This window comes from Saccopteryx leptura, chromosome 5 (assembly GCF_036850995.1).
Source record: "Saccopteryx leptura isolate mSacLep1 chromosome 5, mSacLep1_pri_phased_curated, whole genome shotgun sequence".
NCBI lineage: Eukaryota > Metazoa > Chordata > Mammalia > Chiroptera > Emballonuridae > Saccopteryx > Saccopteryx leptura.
The window spans coordinates 171,708,298-171,733,490 of record NC_089507.1 but is presented as its reverse complement, the minus strand read 5'-3'; the positions used below and the strand labels follow the sequence as shown (position 1 = coordinate 171,733,490).

Here is a 25,193-nt window from a genome sequence, read left to right as displayed (position 1 = left end):
AGCATCAGGTCAGGCTGCTATATTTAATGTCAGTGCTGCCCTGGGCATCTGGCTGTGTCTTGCTCCCGGACGGAAGCCAGGAGGAGCCGGTGGCTGGATTCCTGGGCCCTGGGGAGTCAGCCACGGTCATTTCCAGGCTCAAACAAAAAGCAAAGTTGCATTGGAAACTGCTGAGGCAGAGGCATCCTGGAGCCCTTTGCAGCACGGATGCTGTGTAATTTTATGACCTCCGGGGCATCTGACCCCATGGGGAGCTGGGCCATGGCGTCTGTGAGCTATAGTAGAGCCCCAGACCTGTTCTCCACTCCAGCCTCTCCTCTCTGCTGAGCTGAGGTCCTGAGCTTCAGCAATGGACAGTGGGGAGGGGCTTCTTAGTATCTTGGGGCCTGCTATGGTCCATTCCAAGGCCCCCCATGCTGCTGCTGGTGCCGGATGGGGCTGCCTTTCTGCTGTGAGCTCAATGCAGTTACATGGTCTCTCCTCCCCAAGGCAGCTTCCCTGGGGGAAAGTGTAAAAAGTTGAGGTTGTCCCTGAGACCACTAAGAAATGCTTAATTGCTTTCTGAGAGAATTGTCAGCTCCTTCTGGTTTCCTCCCCCTCTCTGTTACCCCCTGCTGCACCCCTTCCCCAACCCCTGGAGGCTCTTGCTGAGGGAGTTAGGGCTAAAGGTGTGCTCCCTGGCCGCCTCCCAAAGTAACCAGGAGCCATGCGCTGAATAGCAGCTCAGTTCTCCAAATATATTGCTGCACCACCTTAGCTGAAAAAAAGAACCCTATGTTTGGGGGGAATAAATGTGCATTTTTCTGTGAGCCAGGCACTCATTGACAGCAGATGGATGGTGGCCCAGGCCAGCTGAGTCAGCCAGACTTTGGAGCAAGCAGACAGTGCGAACCAAGACAGGGATGGCAGCCAGCAGGGAAAGTGAAATACAGGGAGATTTGGAAGCTTTCATCGCAGGAGTTTAGTCAGCACCTTGTGCAACCGATTCAGGTTGAGGGCCAAGTAGAAGGATGTGTATTATATAAAGGATAGGCTAAAAAACTGTAGCAAATAGACCCCAGCATGTAGAATGGTTCAAATGCCTTAGAGTTTATTTCTTACTCATAAAACACTTGATCGGTCAGTGGCTTTCCTCCACATGGTGATTCAGGGACTCGGGCGCTTTTTATCTCAAGGCTTTACCATTCCACAGGGTCTCACTGTAATCTACATCCAGGTGGCAGAAGAGGAAGGGAAATACAGGAGGCGCACACACTGCTGTGGCTCAGAAGTGTGTGTGTGTGTGTGTGTGTGTGTGTGTGTGTGTGTGTGTTCTGCTTACATCCTATTGGTGGGAACTAGTCACACGACTTCCCCTAATTGCAATGACAGCTGGGAAATGTAGCCACTGCTCTTTAGTGACAATCCTATACTATGAAAAGGAAGAAGGGATTTTGGTGGACAGCTGACCACCAAAGGATAAAATCAAGGTATTTAAGCCACGAGATCAAGAGAGAACAATTCATTCCAAGTTTTAGGGGACTATCTGGAAGAATAAATTGGGTCTTAAACTAGGAAGTCCCCCTTACATAAGTTGCTAGCGAGGATTTTGCTTTTGCCAAGGACTCAAAGATCCAACAGCATCAGAACTAGACAGAAATACAGGGGGAAGTTAGCGGAGAAGCAAACATATAAGAAACCTGGATAATTAGGCCTAAGAAGCTGTGCTCTTCACCTTCCATTGGTCTGTCTATAAATAGCTTGTGTCTAAATTTCCCAGAGGGCCTGGCTGGTTGGCTCAGCGGTAGAGCATTGGCCTGGTGTGCAGGAGTCCCGGGTTCAATTCCCAGCCAGGGCACACAGGAGAAGCGCCCATCTGCTTCTCCACCTCTCCCCCTCTCTTTCCTCTCTGTCTCTCTCTTCCCCTCCCGCAGCCGAGGCTCCATTGGAGCAAAGATGGCCCGGGCGCTGAGGATGGCTCTGTGGCCTCTGCCTCAGGCGCTAGAATGGCTCTGGATGCAACAGAGCAACGCCCCAGAGGGGCAGAACATCGCCCCCTGGTGGGCAGAGCGTCGCCCCTGGTGGGCATGCCGGGTGGATCCCGGTTGGGCGCATGCGGGAGTCTGACTGCCTCCCCGTTTCCAGCTTTGGAAAAATGAAAAAAAAAAAAGAGAGAGAGAGAGAGACAAATTTCCCAGAGCAGTGATTGGAGCTGGAGCCTCTGGCAAGAGTTACACGGACAAAGACTCAGATGCTTGTATGAGGAGGAGGAGGAGCTGGAGTGCCGGATGAGGTTGAAACTCCCAGGTTATAGCTGAAATCAGAATGCTTCTTTTTCTTCTCACCTGGGGTCAACATCCATGACCTGGAACCTTCATCGTTCTGAGACCTCTATTAGTTGTCTATTGCTGAGGAACAAATTACCACAGGCTTAGAGGCTCAACACCCATGTGTTAGCTCACAGTTTCATAGGTCAAAAGTTTGGGGTGGGCTTGACTGGTCTTAGGGTCTCAGGCCAAGATCAATGTTTTGCTCAGGCTGAGCTCTCACTGAAGGCTCAGACAGAATGTGCTCCCAAGTTGATGTAGGTTGTTAGCAGAACCAGATCCCTGTGGCTGTCGGACTGAGGTCCCGTTTTCTGCTGGATGTTGGCTGGGGGATCTGTCTTAGTTCCTAGAGGCTGCTCTCAAGTCCTTTCCATGCAACACCCCCTTTTTTAAAGATAGTGATGGCACATCAAATCCTTCTCATGCTTGGAGTCACTGATTTTCCTTCTGACGTCGGAGAACGTCTCTGCTTTTAAAGGGTTCCTGTGATTAAGTCAGGTCCACCCAGATAACCACTCTATTTGAAGGTCAGCTGATTAGTAACTTTAATTCCTCTGCACATTCCTTCTGCCGTATAATATAAAAACCACAAGAGTGACACCCAGGGGCGGAGATCATGGAGCATCTTCGAATTCTGCTTTCCACAGGGCCCGAGGCTTGGCATCTGGGACGCAGAGCAGGGACCTTGGCAATAAAGAGATTTTTGTCTTCTGGTCAGAGAGTTGCTCCACTGGTTCCACCCAGCCATGGTGGGGTAACCGACTAGCCTGGCCCCAGATCTTACAATATACATGGCAGATCTAGGAACAGAGAGGCTTTTGCTGAGAGTCTCATGGAGACTGGCTGGCCATCCTCCCTTCCAGGAGCAGCTCAGCACTGCAGAGCACTCTGCCCCCGAGAGAACTGAAGCCAGGGACTCCCCCACTGACTCCCCCACATCCTCCACCCTCGCACTCAGGTCTCCCACCCTGAAGGGAGCCCTAGAGCTCTCCAGCCTCCTCAACTACATGCCTCCCCTCTCCGCCTCGCCCCCTCTGAGGGAAGGGCAGGCCTGGGCACAGTGATTTCAGGACTTGGCAGCTGCCCTGGCATTCCCTGGCTCACCTCCTGGCCACCCAGATGGTGCCGGCCCAGAGAGGTAGCTCCTGGTTCATCCCCCGCAGATGGCCCACCACTGGGGAGGGCAGGAGAGAGAGAAGTGGGGGGCCCTGCCCACCGGGCCTCCCGCAGCCACCCCGGGCCCGGCCTCGCCACTGCACCGCCTCATCCCTGCCTCGGCCCGGCTCTGGGCTCCCGGCTCCCTTGAAGGTCTGCCCTTACCGTGCGCCCACACTTCCCCTCACATGTGTAACTCCTTTCACAGCCTGTTCCTCGTGGCAACACTGCATGGGGAGCCTCCTCCCCTCACTCAGGGCCTTCTCCCCTCCAGTGACTCAGGAATGTAGGTGCCTGCAGTAAAAACCACTAAAAATATTTTCTTAGCTGCAGGTCCCTGCCCTGGGCCCCTCGGAGCACATCTACCCTTTGTGCACTCCCTGCCCACCCGGTGGCCCCACCTTGGCCTTGACCTTGGTGTCCCCTCTTGCTGGTGAGTTTCAGGGCCTGGGGGACTTGAGGAGGGCACGTCTCTGGGTACTCAGGCAGCTTCATTGGAAGCTCCCTTGTGAAGCCATCTGCAGGGCCCTGTGGGCTTCCCTTCCCCCGGGGGCCCTGTGGAGGGCAACAAGTGGAGAACCCCGTGGGTGGTAAGGGCTCAGGCGGTCCTCTGGTTCCTTGGGGCCCAGATGCAACTGCAGAGCCACTGGACAGGACCAGCACAGCAAGGGCCTGGGTGGTGGGCATCAATGTGACATCGAGCCTACTCGGAGTTTCAAAGCTGAAAGGAAAGTGTTTCATTCATTGGCCAGACTGCTCGTTTGCACGTGTGCACCCAGAATGTCTTTGCCGAGGGCAGGGATAAAAGTGTCCATTTGTCAGGCACTGACAAAGTGCTGGGAATCCGATGGTCAACCAAGCAGCTTGGCTGGAGCATGGCTGGGAGGTGACGGAGGGAAAGCCAGGGCCGAGAGGCCTGGTGCCACGTGGCCAAGGGCTGCCCCGTGGAGGAGTTAGGACTTCATCCTGGGGCAGCGGGACACCCCTGGATGGCTTTACGCAGTGACAGGGTCAGGGCTGAATCCAAAAGCCTGGAGGGGAGAAGCAATGGGGTGGGAAGGGACAGGACCCCTTGCTGGAACCCTGGAGAGGTGACACGGGACTGTGCGCCAAGCTCCCTCCTCCCCACAAGCACCGATCATCCACCATTGAGTCTATAATGAAAATGAAGGGTGCCCTTTGCCAAACCTGGCCTGGCACCCAGCAGCTCTGCCGAAGGAGCGGTTGGTTTTACAAGACCTCTTTCTTGTGTGCATGTTCTCATCCTGTCTCCTGTTGGCCCCTCTGTCTTCCAAACAGGTACTGCTCCCTTTCTTCCTGGGACCCCTTCCTCTGAGCATCTTCAAACCTCTGCCTTTTCTTTCTCCTTCTCTGTCTGCCCAGCGCACGTGACGCTTCTGTTTTCTCTGAATGCTTGAGTGACCAAGCCCTCTGCTGGACACCTGTCCGAAGACAAGGAAGAGAGGAGGCTGAAGGATGGAGACCCGCTGAAATGTCTAAAGGCCGCTTGCGGGCCCCGCCCATCCCCCCCCCCCCCTTTCCTGCAGCAAGTCTCAGCCGGAAGGTTTGTGCCTGGGAACAGAGACGGCTGCCACCTCCATGCTGGGTCCAGGTTCCCGAGGCACCACCTTGTATGCAGTGAGAGATGGTTCCAGGCTCTGGGATTCGAGAAGTTTATCAGGTTGTGACCACACCTGTCCTTTATGACCCCAGGAGATGTCATTCATCAGGAAGCAGAACCAAGCCCTTGGGAAAATCAACAATCACGCCTGTTACTCACCCAAAATCTTTTTTTCCTTCATAGTTGCCACCCTTCCACCCTGAGGACAGAAGGGAACTGAGGCTAGAGGGGGTGGGGCCCACTGACACAGCACCCACATTCTGAGATGATTCTCTGTTTCTTTCCATGGGACCAAGGAGACACCTCCACCCACCTGACCAGTGTAACCCAGGGAGCTGGCCTTAATCCTGGCCTCTCTTGGGCACAAAAGAATGCAGCCCACAATAGGGAGTGTTAGATTACTCGGGCCGGGGCCTCACTCTAGAAACTGGGGCTTGCAGAGACCCAGGGCCATGGGGCCAGTACAGGACACACGCCGCCAGCCAGGTCACCTGACCCCTTCCTGCAGTGCGGTTCTCTCTACACTGAAAATCCCTTTTACTGTGTAATGTAATATAACCGTAGAGTAACTTGTGAGGACAGGCACAGAGATCATGGGGCCACCATAGGATTCTGTCTCCCTTAGGGCCTGAAACTCCTGATCTCCCACTTGGTTGCACTCCAGGCCAACTTCGGAGAGGATGTGTCCTTTGCCTTTGGCTGACACCTCGCTCAGTGAGGCTAGACCAGAACCCCGGCGTGTCACTTAGAACAGTGGAGTACACATAGGCCCTCAGGTGGACTACTCTTGCCTTCCGGAGAGGCCGGCCGGGTTCCTCCCCGCCCACTGGCCCAGGCTCAGCCTGTGGTGTCAGCTTCCAACCAAGGAGCACTGCGGTGGTCCCAGGATGGCAGGGGAGGGGGGCCTGCAGCTTGGCATCCTGATTATAGCTGCCCTATCAGCACTCACTTTTTAAAAAGTTATAAAAGCTAGTTAGTATTCACGCATTCAATAAATATTTCTTGACAGCATGCTCAAAGTGCTGGCGTAGGAGCTGGGGGCCAGGGAGCGGGAGCTTCATCTTCAGAACGCAGCACAGGGAGGTGTGTGCACAGACCTGGTGGTTCCTGTCCAAGTTCTGAACCGTACTTCCTCTGCGACTTAGCTAAGTCATCAACCTCTCTGATCCTTAGTGTGCTTGCCTAAAACACTGGGATGCCACTCACAGGTTGTTGGTGAGAGACAGAGGTAGATTTAATGGTAGGTGTATCGGGTGCGCGCCCTGAGCCCCCTGGCTTTTGAAGGGCCCCACAAAACCCCAACTTTACACTTTTTTCTAATGTAAGGGGCTCAATATTTTCTTCTGCGCCCGGGGCCTCAACCAGACTTAATCAGCCTCTGGTGAGAGACTAAAGGTACAGGTGTACAATGGCCAGACCACCTACTCAAGTAGAACTTTGACACACTATCTGCAGAACGGAGCCCAGGAAGCCAGCCTGTTGTCTGTAAGTCAGACAGGTAGCAAATCAGATCGCTATCTTGAACAACTGGTCCAGGAGGCCCAGGTAACCCCTGTAGCAATTGGCTCCAGGTAGCCAGGACTTGATTAATGACTGACAGTTTCCCTAATTCTTGGCCCTGCCTCTAACTAGGGCCAATCAGGGAAAGCCAAATATGCATCTCTAACCAATCACACAGGAAGCCCCAATTCTGGTTAGGCCCCCTACATCTTCCCCACACAGAGAGCCTCAGGGGAAGCCCCCCCCCAGGCTAGCCTTTTGTCCTGCTAGAAAGTCTTCCACTCCTGCCCAGGTGGAGTCCCTGGCCAATGCAGGTGATGATGGCTGACCCCTTGTACAGCATGCTCCACACCCAGAACTTTTGCTCGTCCTCATTTGGGTGGCCTTTGTTTATCGCCACGTTGGGGTCAAAGGAGCAAGGGAATGTGGAGGAGCTGGCCAAGGACCCAGAGCACTAGAAAGGTACAGTAGGAAGATCCGAGGTGGAAAGGTCCGCAGCGAGGACCAGAGGAGGCACAGAGGGAAAGCAGGGTAGCTATTCCAGCAGGTGACAGAAGGGGTCTGTCTCATTGCTGTCACTAGTAAGCCCCGTGCCCAGTTCCATAGTCCATCCACATCCCTGAGAGACTGGGTCACTTGGTTCTTCTCTCACCAAGAAAGAACAATGCCCTCCCCACTCCAGGGCTTCCAAGTCCCCTCTGAGACCCCAATCTTCCATTTAAAGCCAATGCACACATGCCCTTCCTGCCCCCTTCCCTCCACTAGATCCTCTCCCAGATCCCACCCCCTCGTGGCACCCGTCCACTGCCTCCCACTCCTGCACCACCGCCCCCACCCTTCTTCAAGAGGTGTGGCAAATCAGAGGCTCTGGTGCCAGGGCATCTTGGCATTCCTCTTCCTCCGCCTTGCCCTGCCTGCTAAATATACATCTAGGAGGAGCCCCTGAAGAAACACCACAGACCTCGTTAACCCTTTCACCTCCAGCAGCAGCTGCAGATGATGGGCTGGAAGGGAGGGGCCGGCAATCCTGAGCCCTGGCCAGGCTCAGCTGGAGGGGTGGGAGGACCCAGCTCCTCACACCAGCCCAGGAAGTTGGGGTCCTGGGGTTCCTGTCAGGCAGACCAGTGAGGAGGAGGCCAACTGTGCCCTCATCACCCCTTACCCCTCCTCCACTCCTGCCCAGAAGCCAAGGTAATGGAGGCAGCTGGGCTCTGTTTTTCAGATTTCATGGCAGCCATGAGGCTAAGTCAGGCCCTAACCCACTTTCTTCAGAAAGAACTGAAGGAAGGCCTCCGCTCTCCTTTCACAAGAAGGTGAGGAGTGCCGGGCAGGTGGCTCACCTGCTCCCGAGAGTGAGTCCCCTTCCAGGTTTCTTGAATAGAGGTGTGAAGGCTGGAGAGGACTCAGACTGGGGGAGGTGAGAGTCTCAGGGTGTCTGGGATTAGCCCTCGCCTTTTCTTATCTCTTTTTTTTGTGACAGAGACAGAGAGAGGGACAGATAGGGACAGACAGACAGGAACAGAGAGAGATGAGAAGCATCAAATCTTTGTTGCAGCACCTTAGTTGTTCATTGATTGCTTTCTCATATGTGCCTTTACCAGGGCGCTATAGCAGACTGAATGACCCCTTGCTCAAACCAGATGAGCCCACGCTCAAGCTGGAGACCTCAGGGTTTCGAATCCAGATCTTCTGCGTCCCAGTCTGATGCCCTATCCACTGCACCACCGCCTGGGCAGGCTCGCCTTTTCTTCCCCCCAAAAGTGGCTCAGGACTAGGCCTACCATCCTGTAACCCCCCAGCACCCCCCCCCCCACGGATGGCAGAGTCTGGGAAGGACTGGGGGGTGCTGCAGGGGCGATGGGGGAAGGACAAAGGTGGGGCAGAAGACTACCCCTCCTGCTTTGTGACCGTGGGACCTCCAGGAGCAGTGGATGGCGTGGATGGAGCCTGACCTGCGTCCCAGCTCTGCTCGTGCCTTGCTATGGGGTTTGGCCATCTCCTCCCTTTCACCTTCCTGGCCCCTTTCTCTTCATCCCTGTCATGTGGGGCCGCTGAAAAAGTTCTCACCTTTAGAGGGCAGGATATCCAGGTGGCTGCTATGGATGGGACTTGCTGGCCAGGGGCGAGGGGTGTCAGGTGGAACTGGACTGCTATGTGACAAGTGGGACCCCAGAGGACTGAGCGAGGCTCCCGGGCTCTGAGCCCAGACAGCCCAAGCCCCCGCTGTGAGAAAGACAGGCCAGCCGAACCTGAGGCCAGTCAGAGGGGTGGCTGGACCCTGCTGATGGAGGGTGGAGGGAGGAGGGCCATGAAAAGGCCCTTCAAACAGTGCCACGCATGGGAAACCTTTCCAACCACCAGAATGATCTGAGAAAAATGCAGCCACAGCCTGGCAGATGGACGTGGCTTCGTGGCTTCAGGGTGGAGAGTGACAAGAGGAACAACTTAGCCCTCTCACCCAGCTACTCCCAGGGCTGGCTGTGGGCCCCAGGGCAGACAGTGTCGTTGCAGTAACTTGGATCCTCCTATAAATCTGGCTTAAAGTCAGCCAGCGGCTCTCAGTCCCATCTGTCCATCCTACAGCGCCCCCTGCTGTCTGAGACAATAACAACAGTCAAAAGGTGGAGCTGGGCCTCACTGACCATCTCAAGCTTCCCCATGACAAAGGAGGCAGGACGTGGAGGGTGCGGAGGAGTCAAGATTACCAAGACACCCCCATGTCAAAGACTGTCCCGCTATCTCTTCCAGCACATCTGTAACCTGGCTGACGAGAGAGCTCAATGCTTAATTCAGAAAGTGTGGTCCTGCCCTCCGGGTGACCTCAGCAGATCCTGCAGAAGCCTGTCACCCTGACCCATTCCCCACCCCAGGAGCAGGTGGACAGCTGGAGGCCCTTTTACCCGACCAGCCTGCCTCTTGTTTTGGACAAAAACAAAAAGGGAAAAAACAATGAAGCTCCTCAAGGGGAAAAACACGGATGGGAAGAGGCCGGGGCCAGGTCCGGAGAGTGAGGACACGCCCTGGAAGCTGCCTGAGTTTTGACATCTTCCAAAAAAAGAAAGCAGAGGTCACATTTAAACACACAGACTGATCTGTATCTTGCCAAACCAACCAAAACGAAGAGATAATTGAGAGACATTTCACTTAAAGCTAAGAGAAAAGTTACTGTGTTAACAACTGGGTACCCAGACAAGGTAACATTTCTCTTTAAAACAGCCAGGGCTGTGGGCTGAGTGTGCCCGCCCCTAACTGTCTGTACCTCAGAATGTGGATCTAAAGAGGCAAGTAAGTTACCATGAATGGGTGCTAATCCAATCTGACTGGGTTTCTTTAAAAAAAATTTGGACACGTGGAGAAACACCAGGAATGTGCCCACACCGAGGAAGGACCACGCGAGGACGCAGGGAGAAGACAGCCAGCCATCTGCAAGCCAAGGAGGGAGGACTCGAAAGAAACCAAACCTGCTGACACTTGGGTCTCAGATTTCCAGCCTCCAGAATTATAAGAATTTACATTTCGGTGAAGCCACCCAGACTGGTATTTTGTTATGGCAGAACATAACAAAACACCTAGAAAACCAATACACGCAGATATAGAGTCCAGAAAACCATTTGTCAGCCAGCCTTCACACCAGCAAAGATCATATGTAGACTTGGGAAGCCATGAAAGATGCTTGAAAAATAAGTGTCCTCAAATGTTAGCAGAGGGGTCGTGAGAGAACAGAAGCCCCACCGATAGACTGGACAGTGGTGGGTGGGGGAGCTGCCCGGAAGAAACAGAACTTCATAAGGGACTTCTGTTGGCCAAGATGTCTCAGCAGATGGGTAGAGGAGAAAAGGGGAACCCCCCCACTGCAGTCTCCTTCTCCAGAAGCCATTGGGAGTTTCATGATAAAGATATGAAAAAGAAACAAGAGCAGTGTTAATAATACTTTTCATTTACATTTCCGTGACATGCTTATCAAAGTGACAATCTCTTCATTTCACTAAAGGTGACCAAGATGTTAAGGAGGAATTCTTAGCTAATGCGGCTTATTAGGAAAATATGTTATTGGTTCCCAAATCTGATAAGTCCAAGACTAAAAAGTGATAAGTGATGCAAAGCGTCTGTGCAGCTGCCCTTCCTCTAAAGCTTCTGCACCTGAGGGCACCTGAGAGGTGGTGGACGCGGGCGGACCAGGAACCGGCGGACTTGGGTTTGAGTCTGTGTTGCTCTTGACCAGCTCAGGGCCATGTGCGTATGTATCATCTAACCTCCCTGTGCCCCTGTTCCTCAGTCTATAAAATAGTTACAATACTTAGGATACAAGTGAGACCACAGCCCCCACCTGCACAAAACTTGACCTGTCTCAGTAGGGCCTCCCCACCAGTTTCGGGAACTTCTTGGTTTTGCCCATGGCAGGGACAAGTGAGTGAAGCTCTCTGTCTCCTGGAGGACAGCTCCCCAGCCAGCTGGAAGAGGCATACTGAGGCACTGCTCCATCTGCAGTTGCCGTCCATGACGAGGGACTTCCCTGGTTGGGGCGTCTCTCTTTCAGGCCTCGCAGATTTTACACAGAGTGGGTTGAAGGTCCCTCCCCAGCCGTGTTCCATTTGGTTCTGCATCCAAGAGGCGCCTTTCTTCCCAGAGCCTCCATCTGTGGGGCCGATGTGGACCCTGGGGCTAGGTTGGGGGTGGACATCATCTCACCCGCCTGTGTTCTCATCCCCGTTGGGGTTGCCTGTACTTGTACCCCTCCACCTTAAGCAAGGAATAAAGCCCGTGAGGGACTCTCATGCTCCCAGTCCACACGGGGTCAGTGGAGACCATGTGGTGGCAGAAATGGAAGGACTCACAGGTCCTTGATGCCTCCTCTGAACTCCTGAGACCAGATGTGTCTCAGCATTTAGAAATTTTCAAAGTAGAGAAAGATCACGTGTGGGCTATTCTAGGGGTTAGGTCTCAATTCTCGTGGGTGTGGGGCTGCAGCCGCTAACCACACTGTCAGCAAAATGTGTGTGGCAAAGTCAGGAAAACTGTTTTGGCTTTCAGAGGTTTTTGGAGTTTAGAATAGTGGGTAAAAGATTGGGGACCTGCCTTTTCCTCCTGGGCATAGCTAAAGGTCCTTTCCTGGACAGCCCTGCTCTGGGTAGAAAGAGAGAGGAAAAGGGGGGTAACGCTGAGCATCTATTGTGCACTGACTGTATGCCCAACATACATCTGACTCTTTCACTTACGTAACCCCATTAAGTGTTGGTGCTGGTGGGGGCCCTGGCTGCACCCCCCATTCAGGGGAAAGGTCAGCTCAGCCTGACCAGGAAGCGGAAAGCTGGCAGGCTAATGTGTTTACTCAACGCCTGGGGCGGGTGGAGGTCCATCTGCTAGTCTCTCCCAGCTGCCACTCCAGAAGAGAGAGCCTTATGGAGGCTGGCAGGGGCGAGCAGAGCCCCTCAGGTCAGTCTCAGATCATCTCCTCCCTGTAGTGGAGAAATGGGCCTTTCTCTAAGTGGAGTGGGCTTGAAGGGCGGGGCTAAGTCCTCCCTTCCTGCTCTCCTTTCCCTAGCGCCTGGGCTGAGAGGGCATTTCCTTCTCTCCATAGTCATGGCAACAATAAAAGCGCAGCCCCAGGAAAACTGCAGGCCCCTGGATGTGTCCTGGCTCCAGGGCAGGGAATTAAGTGGAATCAAACTAGCATGACTGAAGCCCAAGGGGTTTTGTCTCCTTCGAGCTGGGGTGTCTGCTTTAAGACCACTGCCTTCTCTGAGTCACCCTCTCCTGGTTACCCAGTCTGTTACTTTTGGTTCCCGCAGCCCAGGAATCCTAGAGATAACTTTCTTTTCGCCCTGGCATTGCCACTGGAAAGCCAGAGAATGACCCATTTAGGGAATGAGGGGTGGGCCCCTGAAAGGGGGTGGGCTGGAAACAAGTCATATTCATCCATCCATTATCCATTCATCAATCTTTTCATTCATTCACTCATTCAGCCAACATTAATTTTGCCTTCGTAATGTGCCAGGTAAAATGTCCCTCACAAAGGAATGCCCACAGCAGTGGACGTTATTAGCCTGTGCCTGGCAGAGCCCTTTCCTTGTCCCAGGAAGCGGGAATTTCTGGTGAAGTTAATGCAAGAGTTGGATAAACGGTCCTCCCTCTACTTGGGGGCTACCCCTCGAAGGAAGAGGCCTCTCCCTCTGCCCTCCAGATTGCAAAGTAGAGTGTTGGTAAAGTTTTGTGGGCACAACCACAAAGGCCCAGTGCACCTGGCCCTGAGCCACCCCCAGCTCGCTGACTGGGCCCCTCCTCTATAATTCTTCCCCTTTGGGGAGTCCTGGAGGCTTCAGCGCAGGTGGTGACCCCAGGATGCACGGCAGGTGGGCATCATGGATGACCTCTCGGATGGTGGCCCGGAAAGTCTTGCTGACAAAGCAGTAGAGGCCAAAGTTGACTACTGTGTTGAGCATGGCTGCCATGTTGGCCACATCCAAGGCCAGGTGGACCCTCCAGTCCCGGTGGACAGGGGCCACATACAGGTGGTAGAGCATGACAAAGATCCGGGGTGCCCAAAGGAAGGTGAAGAGCGTGGTGAGGCCCAGGAGGATGGCTGTGCTCTTGCCCACCCGGGGCGGCAGCCCACTCTGGCTCCTCCTCCGTAGCCGGTAGATGATGGCCGAGTTAGTAACCAGGAAAATGCCACAAGGGATGAAATAGACGGTGAGGCAGTGAGCCCACTTGAGAACCTCGTCCAGTATGCTGGGAGGGGCTGAATCCCTCCACACATCCAGCCACCAGTAGAAGGGGATGCCAGTCAGCAGGGCAACACCAAGGACAATGGTGATGTCCCGGCGGGTTCGGCCTGGAGATGATGCCGCACGATGGTATAGGGGGTGGCACAAGGCGCTGTATCGGTCAACCGTGAGCAGGACAGCGATCCAGACAGAGGCGTGGTTGGCAGCAAACTCCAGGATGTTAGCCGTGCGCACCACAGCCTGGGGCACCTCTCGGGCCAGCACAGCTCCCTGCAGGAGGAAGCCCACGAACACGATGACCACCTGGGTGACGATATCTGAGGCCGTGAGTGCCAGAAGGTAGTAGTAAGAGGGTTTCCTGGTCCTGGCGGCAAGGCGGGCCAAGGCCACCGTGGTCAGAAGGTTGACTGATGGCAAGCAAGGGCACAGAAGGGGGAGATCAGAGACGTTAGAAGGGCTGCTTAGACTTTGTTTTCCAAAGTGCTATCATTGTGCCTCCCTGCATGCTTGTTTTGGCTTCTCTTCTTTCCAGATTCTTCTTTAAAGCTCATTTTGTCAGAAGGCTAACCCAATCCGCCCTGCCCTGTCCATCCATACTCTGTCCTGTCAGCCACTGACTTCACCCCGGACCGGGGCCTATGCCTGACACATAGGTTTCCCTGGCGAGAGACAGGGAAGAGCTAGATCACCTGCTCTTTCCTGCATCCACCCCTCACCCCAGCTCGGCTCTCTGAAGGCAGTGGATGAGACAGGGAGCTTTCCACCCAGCTGAGGGCAGTGCTGTATGAGTGTAGATATCCTAGGAGAGTGCCCCCTTCTGGAGTAGGAGGGGGCTGTCTGCTCCAGTTAAACTTCGGGTTTAGCTCAAGTACCCCAAGTTCTGGCCCTTTACTTTTACTCCCCACTATGCTTTGTTCCTCAGTGGCCCAGATCACTCCTAGAAAGGCAAGAGGAACCTGGGGGGTCTATGATCCTGGGTCTCAGGGGTCAGCATAGAGGATTGGCTCCCATCAGTGGAGAACCCAATTTTTGGCCATCCCCAAGACCCCAGAACTCAGCTCTGTACTCACCAGGCAGTCCCAGGCCCAGCAGGATGCTGTAGTAGATCACAGGGATGATACCAGCCACACATGGGGACCTCTCTGGGGTCTCTGGCCAATGGCCTTCAAACTCCTGGCTCAGCCCACTGCCATTGGGTGTGGGCAGCATGGCCGCTTGTGGCTGACCAGCTAGGAAGGGCGGAAGGGTGGGGTTAGAGCATTGGTCTCTTTCCAGCCTGGCCTGGCAGCAGCCCCACCTCAAACCTGACCCTGAGGTCTTCATTCACCCCTGCTTTGTGGAGACCCTCTGCTCAGACCCTCCCAGTGACAATCCCTATTGCCAAGCCCACTCCCCCACCCACTCAGTGGCCTGGCTTCCCCAGTGAGGCGTCCCCAGTGATGGGAAGAAGCCCTTGGTGGCATTTCTTGCTGCCATGGAGACTGTTTCTCCACTGCAATGCTCCTTCCTGGTGGGCCTTCAGCCTGGAAAGTGGGGTCCTGAAACAGGCCGCATGGCCCAGTCAGGGCAGCAGGGAAAATACACCTGTGGAAATACATGTTCCTGAACCTCCCTCCCGGCAGTCAGAGCAGAGGGTCTGCAGAGGGGCCTGGGCAGCTGTGTTTTTCATGAGTATCCTGGGCGCTCCCACAGTGATCACGGCTGCTGCCCGATCTACTCAACAGCCGCCACTCTTTAAGGAGAGACGTTACTGGGTTCCCTCTTTTCTACACTAAAGAACATTCCTCTTGCCCTGGCCAGTGGCACAGTGGATAGGACATCATCCTGGAGTACCAAGGTCGTTGGTTCAATCCTGGGGTCACTGGCTTGACCACAAATTCGCCAGTTCGGACCCCAGTCAAGGCAGAAGCAATCAATGAGTAAGTAAGTGGAACAATGAATTGATGCTTCTCTCTCTCCCTTTCCCCTTCCTCTTTCTCAAATCAATGGAAAAAATAAATTAAAGAAATGAACATCCGCCTGACCAGGCGGTGGCACAGCGGATAGAGCGTCGGACTGGGATGCAGAGGACCCGGGTTCGAGACCCAGAGGTCGCCAGCTTGAGTGCGGGCTCATCTGGTTTGAGGAAAAAGCCCATAAGCTTGAACCCAAGGTCGCTGGCTCCAACAAGGGGTTACTCGGTCTCCTGAAGGCCCGCGGTCAAGGCACATATGAGAAAGCAATGAACAACTAAGGTGCTGCAACGTGCAATGAAAAACTAATGATTGATGCTTCTCATCTCTCTCCGTTCCTGTCTGTCTGTCCCTGTGTATCCCTCTCTCTGACTCACTCTCTGTCTCTGTAAAAAATAAATTAATTAAAAAAAATAATTAAAAAAAAAAAAGAAATGAACATCCCTCTTCACAGCTTAGCACTGTTGGAGCTGGAATGGCCTGGTTGTCTGATGGGGAAACTGAGTCCAGAGGGGTAAGGTGATCTCCTGTGCCCCTCAGCCCACACTGTAGGTCTTTAGTTTTTATCTTCTAGTTGTGATTCAGCTTCCTGCGGAAGCCTCCTGCCCGCAGCCCCCTGGTAAACCCACTTCTCCCATCCCACTGCCGCTCGTTATCAGCTTGGAGCTCTCTGGCCCAGCCTCTGGATTCCACACCTGTCCTTCCACCTGACTGTCCCCTCCCACCCAGTTCTAGATACTTTACCTGTCTCTTGTCCCTCAAGCCTCATGCTCCTGGGTCCTGAATTCAGGGTCACCTTGTGGCTTTTCCTGAGTGTCCCTGCAGATGCCTCCCAGCATTGCCAGCTCCGCGGGCAGTTGTGTGCCCTGCAGTTTCCCAGCTGCACTGAGCCTTTCAGTGCCGAGAGGTAGGACGGTGGGGCGGAGGGGGAGGAGGAAGGAAAGGGTGGAGCTGAGCCTCAGGGGAAGTAGCCTATACAGTCAGTGTGGCCCGAAGCAAGTCAGGGTCCCTGGGGGGGCACACATAGGGCAGGGTGCACAGGCTGCAGGGATGCTTGGGGAGAGGGTAGGGTTGGGGTTCTGGATGGACTAATGATGGCTCCAGGACACTCTGGGGCCATCACACCTGGGCGGAGGACTTTGGGGAGAGGCAGAAGGATGTGGGGAGCTGGCTTTACCAGCATTAAAGAGAGGAGGGCAGGTCTGCAGAGAGGGGTGGGGGAAACCAGTGCTGGGGAGGGCAAGGTGAGGTAACCATGACAGGACCCAGATTTGGTGAGAAGCCTCCCGGGCCAGGTTTGATGGAGTCAGTCCTGCCACTGTTGCAGGTGATGGGACCAGGAGGAGGCCACCTGAGGGACTGCTGGCCTGAAATGGTGTTGGAAAGCCATGCACAGCTGTAGCTGTGACCACTGAAAGAAGTCAGCAAGCTGCCCACAGCGCACGAGACCCAGACCCGGTGGCCCCGGCAAGCTGTTGTTTTCCCGGCACTGGTGCAATGGACCATCCCTCACTGAGTATCAGTCAAGAGCAAACAAACACCAGCCGGTGTGCGAGCCCTCTGGAGAGTCCGGAATCTGTGCCTGGCTGCTCCCCCCACCGGGGAGGAGTGGCCAGAGCGGCTCACAGTGGGTACCCAGGACAAGGCACAGCTTGACTTGGAGGAGCGGTAAGGCTCAGTCTGGAATCACTGGCTCAGTCTGGAATCGCTTCTCATGCCCGCCCTCTGGGAACACAGCAGCCTGGCTTCCAGGTTCTCTAAGTTTGATTCCCACATCTGGGGTTGAAGCTATTTTGACCCCAACTCCCACTGGGACCTCCAGGGCCACCCCAGCAGCAATCACAGAAGTGTTACTGCCCCCGGTGGCCACATCCTGACCTGCAGGCCTCCGAGAATCCACTGGCTATGTCCGGGTGCCCTGAGTGCTTGGTGGGACCAGAGTAGAAACTGCCCACTCAGATCTCCAGGGAGGGTGTCCAGGACCCCAGTCCCAGAGTGCAGTGAATTCCCAGCAAGCACAGACGGCTCCTCAGACCACCACCTCCCTGTACCACAAGGCTCTGGGTGAGCAAGGAGCTGCTTACAGTTGAGTTAGAAAGGCTAGCTAGCCATGTGTGAGGGCCTCTGCCAACATTTCCTGAGCAGCTGCTCTGTCCCTACTCTTGTCACCCTCATGGCAGCCTCACACGCTAACTCAGGTTATCTCCATTTCACACAAGAGGAGATCAAGGCACAGAGAAGCTCAGCAACTAAGTTAAGGCCACAGAGCTACTATGTGGCAGGTGGAATTTAACTCGTGTTTGTCTCTCCATCAGAGTTATTCATTTGTCACTCCTTCACACAACCTGGAAAAACAGGAGTTCAGGCAAGGAGAGGCCGCTGTGAGCTCAGGCTTTATGGAGAAAGGGAATGTGGATCAGACAAACAGCTCTCTATGGGGAAGGGTATTCCAGTTGGGGGAACCGCATGATGGGAAGAGCGAGGCAGTAAAGTGAATGTGCCACCTTGACAGGATAGCCTGGCTTCAGGGGAAGCTTTCAATAGTGTGTGAGTGACATCAGGGAGAGATTCCTTCTTGTATATTATTAGTGTGCCCCCTGAGTACATGGGGCCTGGAACCTAAACTCATGACTCTGTTTCCCCAGCTCAGTGTCCGAGGAAACCCTAGCTCAGGAAGGGAGACGTCACAGGCATAGGGAGGCTGTGGTCAGGGCAGGGTGCGTCTGGGCCCCCCTTTGAGGTGGGTGACCCCCCACTCGGCAGGTTCAGAAACTCTCCCCCCTACCCCAAGCTCATAAGACATTTCAATTGCTTTTACAATGCTGGAGTCCTTGCTCAGTGGAGTCATTCATGGTTAATGCAATAGTTTCCCAGAAAAGACAGCATGAGGTTGTGGGGGGAAAATAGCGGAAAAGAAAAGAGACATTTGAGTCCTGGCTCTGCCTGTTCCTGGCTATGAGACCAAGTCATTTAGGTTATAAACACTCTTGTCCCGGGCAGGAAGTAACAGTACTCTCTGGGAATTGTTCTAGCTTGTGAACCCATCAGACTTGCTCTCAAGGAATTAAGGAGCTTCCAGACCCTCAGGGCAAAGTTAAACAGAGTATTTCAAATCTACTATCTCCAGGACTGTGCTGGATAAATGCTCTTTTTCCCCTCTCCTGCCCGCACAGGACACACACGTATACACGTGCATGCACACACACACACACACACACACACACACACACACACACACATGCACACACTCCAGTAACCCTCAGACTGAGAAAATGAGAACAGAAAATACCTGTTCCTGGACAGCCAGTTTCTAAATCATTACAAGAGTTTCAGGGATAATGGAAGTTAGAAATAGTAGGAGGCGGGGCCTCTTAAGGATGAGAGTCAGAGGGGACCCTCCTGGGTCCTCTTGGTAACCTGGGGCCTCTCCAATTCCTGTGCACTTAAAATGCCATCCATCAAAGTCTAGGAGGTAGAACTTAGATTGTGGTGTACCTGACAATCATCCAGGATGCTTAAAAAATACCAGTGCAGGAGGGCTACACTTCTAGAAAGACAGAGTTTAAAAGCATGCTTACCAAACTACTATTTTCGGAGTAGTGGTTTCTCTTATCACCCTCTCTTTCTCAACAATAGCATCCCCCTTGAAAAGTATTGTGCACAAAATTTGGACGTCCTCAGAGGCCCAGACCCCTGTCACACTGAGGCTCTGTCTGTCTGATCTGGGCTGCAGAGGGGGTGCAGTCCACAGGAAGGGGTGGTGGAGCTGGATAAGGGGAACCAGGTGTGAAGGTCAAAGCAGCTGGAAGGAGTTTCACTTGGCTGGACAGCTCCACATCTGCCAACCTGGACGAGGCAGGTGCCAGATCCAATTCCTGCTCTCTCTGTGGCACAAGAAAGGGGGTGGAGCTGCTGGGTCTCTTGGTGCCAGCCAGGGGCAGAAATCAATGCACTGATCTGGTTCCTGGGATCCAAAGAGCAAGGGAGGGCAGGCTCTGACCATCTCCAGTCATGAACGTGACCTCTGAGAGTCTCTGCACTGCGTCTTTAGGGAGCCCCCTCACTTCAGTTGTCACCTTGTAAGAAGTGTCCCTCTCATCAGGATGGAGCCAAGCCCACTCACTCCCTAAAATGGTGACATCTCAACAATACTCGCTCACCCAAACACTCTCCCAGGCTCCAGACACCTCTCTTCCCTCTCCTTTTTTCCTTTGTTTTGACAAGAACACTCTTCTGCACTAACCCAGCAGCGACTGTGTCCTAGCTCTCTGCCTCAGTTTCTTCTATGGCCAAGGTGGGGTGCCAGGCCTGCCGGGTGTCTCCTGGGAACTCTGGAAAGGGAAATATTATAGTTGGAAGCTGGACAGAAGCCAGTAAGAGAAACCTTACAAGGAGGTGACCTCAGAGACCTGGGGCCACTTGGGAAGGTGAATTAAAGGAAGGGGTGACTGGTCAGACAGGTGTGCACCTCCGCATCTCCAGTCCCCATGCCCGGCTTGCACTGCCTGGGCAGGGGACGGGCTGCCTGTCAAGGTGGCCAGCCTTGCTCTGGCAGGGGTGCCCCCACACAGTGGCACACAGGGTAGGGTGCATCTGCCTGCCATCTCAGCTCATCTTGACCTTTGGTAGGGGTCCTGACGATCACAGCCCATCACCTTCCCCAGAGTGTGACAGGAACATTCTTCCACAAAACAAATGAAAATGACACCAATTACCCATGCGCCCCTATTCCACACTCTTGTGCTCCTCGCTGGAGAGCTGGCTCACCCCAAAATGGGAGAGAGGGAGGCTGGGAACCTGAGCCGCCTATCCCTGTCCTCTCCTAGGCCCTTCCTCTGTAGCCTGCTCACCATGGTACTCCAGCCAAGATGCTGCCAAGCGTTCTCGGTGCCAGAGCAGAGGCTGCATTTGGAGCTTGGAGGAGGGGCTGGGGACCTTCTGGGCCAGTGCTGCCAGGCGGCCTGGAGCCCCTTGCCTGCCCTTTGGAGAGCCTAAAACTTCCCAAGAGAGGAACCACTAGCTCTGCTGGGTGGTAGGAGAGGTGGGGGAGGGTGCCGGATCTGTCCCACTCAGGGGCCCTGCAAGCAGCACAATAGCCCCTGGGGCTGCCACTCTCAGGCTTAAGAGGTTGCCTGGGTAACAGCTGGGGCCATTTCCACCAATCCATGGCAGAGGCTGGGTGGGGGGAGGGAGGCCAGACAGGAAGGGGGGTGCCATCCCCTTGTACTCAGTCCTATATAAGGACGGGGGATATGAGAGGAGTGGTCTGGGCTTCACTGTCCCTCCAGTGGATTTGGGGGAGGGGCACAGAGATGTTTAGGCTGGGCTGCACCAAGCCGGGGTACTGGGGCAGCTTCTGGGCCATCCTGACTTTGGTGGGCCTGGCCACTCGTGCAGGTGAGTGGGCAGTGGGTGGGGTGGAGGACAGGGAGAAGAGGCAGGAACTTCCTGCCCTAGCTGCACACTGGCAGGAGGGGGCAGTGTCCAGCCAGCCCCGAGGAGCACAGAGCCCACTCAGTGTGGAAGGAGGGGAGGGCAGATGGGCCTGAGTGCTCATGACAAGAAGACCCTTCCACTGCCTATTTTCCCAGGCAGTTGGCCCCAGTCAGAGGCGATGGGACGCCATCAGTATTCAGGTTCTTCAAAGTGACAGCTTGGGGAGGCGGGGCTGGGAAATTAACCCCCGCTCCTCTCTCACCCTCCCTCCCTCCCTCCGTCTCCCTTTTGTTACAGATGCTCTGCTCTTGTGTGAGCCTCTTCTCCACTAGCTCACATGGGCTGTTGTGTGTGTGTAGGGGTGGGTGTCCATCTACTGGAGTCAGACGCACTCTTTGCCTCCCTGTGAGGCTCCTCACTCTCCTCTTGGCTTGGGGAAGCTGCTGGTAGCATTTTCTGTCACTGAGTTTCCTGTAACTGAGTGCATGTCCCCATCTGACCCTCATGGCTTCCCTGGAAACATGACAGAGGGCCCAGCCTGGAAGGGGGATGCCAGCCTCAACACGCAGGTACCTGAGAGTCCCATTCCAGCCCTGGCTCTGCCTCTGTACTTTCTCAGGTCCCTGACAGGCCAGCCGCTAAGAGTGGACTCTGTTTCACAGAGGGGGACCCAAGAGGGCAGCCTGATCTCACGCTCCCACCCTTCCGTCCCACAAAGCCTCCAGCCCCCTCAGCCGCTCCTTTCCCAGGACTCCGGGCCCATCCTTTTCAGCAGGGCTGGCTCTCAGCCTGGCTGCTCGTCCTTCAGCTGGCCCTTTCTCTCCGCCTCAGCGAGCCCACTGCTGGTTCCTGGACCTCAAGTAGCCGCACCCTATTGCTGTCACCTCTCTTGTTTATCACACTTTAAAACTAGCGTGCTTATCTATGTCCTTATTGGGGACTTTCATGAGCATAAAGACCTGGCTTGTTTTTTATTACTGCCCTATTCTAAGCTCCTAGGAGAGTGTCTGGCACATAGTATATGTTCAATAAATATTTGTTAGTGAATGCATTACTTCTGGTAACTCCTCTGAGGGATTGGGCGAACAATTCTTTAAGCAGTAAGGGATTCCTCAACCCTTGCCTGGGGGTCTTGCATCATGGAGACCAGTTCTGGGCATTTTGTTCTACACAGGTTTATGTCCTCTCTCTTTCTCTGCCAGGAATCCACCTCCCTTCCAAGAGCATCCTCTCAGGGTCTGCCCAGAGCCAAGTCCACGACTTTCCCCACCAGAATGTGCTGTGTGTACACACAGGAATGCATGCACTTCGTGGGCACAAACTGGTGTGTGCACAGCCTCCCAGCCCCGCCCGCCCTCTGCCCATATCCAGGCACACGCATCTCCAGGTGATCCATCTGCACCCCGGACTCATGGCTTCAGGCCCAGTGCTTTCTTTTGACTGCTGTGTTTCTTTCTGCTACAGCCCAGAGAGCCGATGTTGGTGGCGAGGCCGTGGGCACCTCCATCAACCACTCCCAGATGATGCTCCAGCGCCTGCAGGAGCTTCTGCGGCATGGCAATGCCAGCGACATGGTTCTGCGGGTGCAGGCTGCGGGCACCGATGAGGTCCGCGTCTTCCACGTCCACCGCCTGCTGCTGGGACTGCACAGTGACCTGTTTCGGGAGCTGCTAAGTAACCAGAGCGAGGTGGTGCTGCAGGAGTCCAGGGACTGTGCCGCTGTCTTTGACAAATTCATTAGGTGGGGAGAAGAAAGATAGCGAGGGGTGGGGTTACTTGATCCCTTCCCAAGCTCCAGGCTCCTCCACCCACAGGGTCACAGAAGCCCTGGCCCCTTAGAGGTTATGTCCATCTCCCAGATGTCATTAGGATAAGCATGCCACTACCTCCTCTGTCCCTTCTCCTTCTACCCTTTTTTTTACAAATGCAGGGTAACTCCCGGTCCTTGCCTGTAAGCTAGGTGATTTAATGTCAGTTAACAAATGCCCTTAGAGCTGTTTCCAAACTCCACCCTGTATCATTGGCTTCAGGTCTGGGGTTCCACAGTCATTTTTTAATTTTTAAAGCCTCCATATGGTTTGCTGTCTAGCCAAGTTTGAAACCACAAGGTGAGGAAGCTGAAAGTTAGCCAGCTCTCTCCCCATCCTGCTCCCTGCTAGTGAACAGCACAAGGGGTGCCATTCACACTGTAGTCTGAGAAAGTAATCCTGTTTAAATGGCTTAGACAAGATTGCCAGGGTTCCAGCCATCACGCCCAAGTTCTAGGCAACAGGGATAATACAGAAGGGCAAAAAGGGTCTTCCCCCACCCCAGGTGGTTCTACTTAACCTGCCTTCCCCTCAGTCCTAGGATGCACCTCTGCTGACATCTCACTGGCTAGAATTTAGTCACATGGCCACACCCTGAGGAAGCCTGGGAAACACCCTTCATTCTCAGAGTAAACATGGCTGGCTGAAATGAAGGGAGAAGGGAGACATGGGTGTTGGGGCAAGTATCTGGCTGCCACAGCCCCACTGAGTGTGCGTCAGAGGGGACTGGCAAGAAGGGTGAGCAGAGGGACCGCAGCAGATGGAGACAGAATGAGTGAGCAAGAGTGGTAACAGATGAGGGGGAAGACTGAGAAAACTGAGACTATAAGGAAAGGGGGCAGGGGAATGAGAATTAATCATGAGACCACCTGCTTTGTAGCAAGTAGGATTCATTTTCCAATTGTTACAATAACCCCAAGCGGTGGATGTTATTTTTCCCATTCCTAGAGGTGTTTAACAACCTAATGTTAAAGTAGGTTGAGTGGTGAGTGAAGTTAACTGATTTGCCCACTCATGACAAAGTAGGTGACAGGACTTGGCTCTGAACTCAGAATGGTAGAAGCCATGTCTGTCCTGTTCTAGCACAGAGTTCGGCATCTAGTAGATGCTCGATAAATACATGCTATTTATATGTCCCCACGAGAATGGAAAGAGGAGGGTGGGAAGTAGAATGGGCAGGAGAGGAAAAGACAGGAAGCCTTAGGTCCCACAGCTCTGTTTGCACCCCTGATCACGAAGCTTTCCACCTAAGGTCAGGTCCCCTCTGGACTCAGAAAGCACAGAAGGCAGGGGTCGGAGGTGGCCTCGCTCCGACCCCGCCCCATATCTGCACCTCTTCCTTAGGTACCTCTACTGCGGGGAACTGACGGTGCTGCTGGCCCAGGCCATCCCCCTGCATAGGCTGGCCACCAAGTATGGTGTGGCCTCTCTGCAGCGAGGTGTGGCAGACTACATGCGCGCTCATCTCGCGGGCGGCGCAGGCCCGGCGGTGGGCTGGTACCACTATGCTGTGAGCACTGGGGACGAGGCTCTGCGCCAGAGTTGCCTGCAGTTCCTGGCCTGGAACCTGTCAACTGTGGCGGGGAGCGCCGAGTGGGGCGCCGTGAGCCCCGAGCTGCTGGCGCAGCTCCTGCCGCGCTCGGACCTGGTGCTGCAGGATGAGCTGGAGCTGTTCCACGCGCTGGAGGCGTGGCTGGGCCGCGCGCGGCCACCACCCGAAGTGGCCGAGCGTGCGCTGCGCGCCATCCGCTACCCCATGATCCCGCCCGCGCAGCTGTTCCAGCTGCAAACGCGCTCGGCAGCGCTGGCGCGCCACGGCCAGGCGGTGGCCGACCTGCTGCTGCAGGCCTACCAGTTCCACGCTGCCTCGCCGCTGCACTACGCCAAGTTCTTCGACGTCAACGGTAGCGCCTTCCTGCCTCGAAACTACCTCGCGCCCGCCTGGGGCGCCCCGTGGGTCATCAACAACCCAGCCCGCGACGACCGCAGCACCAGCTTCCAGACGCAACTGGGCCCGAGCGGCCATGACTCTGGCCGCCGCGTCACGTGGAACGTGCTCTTCTCGCCACGCTGGCTGCCCGTCAGCCTGCGGCCGGTCTACGCCGACGCCCCAGGCACCGCGTTGCCCGCCGCGCGCCCGGAGGACGGCCGGCCGCGGCTCGTGGTCACGCCGGCCAGCAGCAGCGGTGACACGGCGGGCGTGAGCTTCCAGAAGACGGTGTTGGTCGGGGCACGCCAGCACGGCCGCCTGTTGGTCCGCCACGCTTACAGCTTCCACCAGAGCAGCGAGGAGGCGGGCGACTTCCTGGTGCACGCCGACCTGCAGCGACGCAACTCCGAGTACCTAGTGGAGAACGCCCTACATCTCCACCTAATCGTCAAGCCTGTCTACCACACCCTCATCCGGACCCCCAAGTAGTCAAGCAGAGCGCGGGGGGGGGGGGGGGGGGGGGGGGGCTGGGAACATGGCGTCCCAGACGTTTCGGGATTGGAAATAAAGGCCTGCCATAGATGGCCTGGAGGGACTGGGAGGGGCACCGCAAGTGGTGGTGCCCACATTGTCCCCGCCCCCAGTGGCCCGGGGCTAGGGACGTCAGATAGAGGCCGGGTGAGGGCTGGTAGACCAGATGCCTGATTTCAGTTCACAACTGACTTGAGAACAGGGCTTTTGTTTGAATAAACCGATACTC

General features: G+C 55.0%; 2 protein-coding genes across 5 annotated transcripts in view; one reads left to right on the top strand and one right to left on the bottom strand.

The window, feature by feature from the left end:
- Positions 1-25,182, top strand: part of BTBD17 (BTB domain containing 17) — a 58,197-nt gene extending 33,015 nt beyond the window's left edge. The window contains exons 1-3 of one of the 4 annotated variants that reach the window (XM_066386796.1): positions 20,516-20,656; positions 22,160-22,436; positions 23,848-25,182. In XM_066386796.1, coding sequence (XP_066242893.1) covers positions 20,572-20,656; positions 22,160-22,436; positions 23,848-24,922 — 1,437 coding nt within the window. In that variant the 5' untranslated portion in view covers positions 20,516-20,571 and the 3' untranslated portion in view covers positions 24,923-25,182. Of the gene's footprint in view, positions 1-4,844; positions 5,973-20,515; positions 20,657-22,159; positions 22,437-23,847 lie in introns of those variants that run through there. The other 3 variants (XM_066386797.1, XR_010751687.1, XR_010751688.1) reach the window with 3 other exon arrangements.
- On the bottom strand, positions 11,387-16,098 carry GPR142 (G protein-coupled receptor 142). Its single transcript, XM_066386801.1, is given in 4 exon segments — positions 11,387-13,714; positions 14,378-14,536; positions 16,004-16,055; positions 16,057-16,098. Coding segments are annotated over 4 exon segments (1,104 nt in total). The 3' UTR covers positions 11,387-12,863.
- Positions 25,183-25,193: the final 11 nt, after the last annotated feature.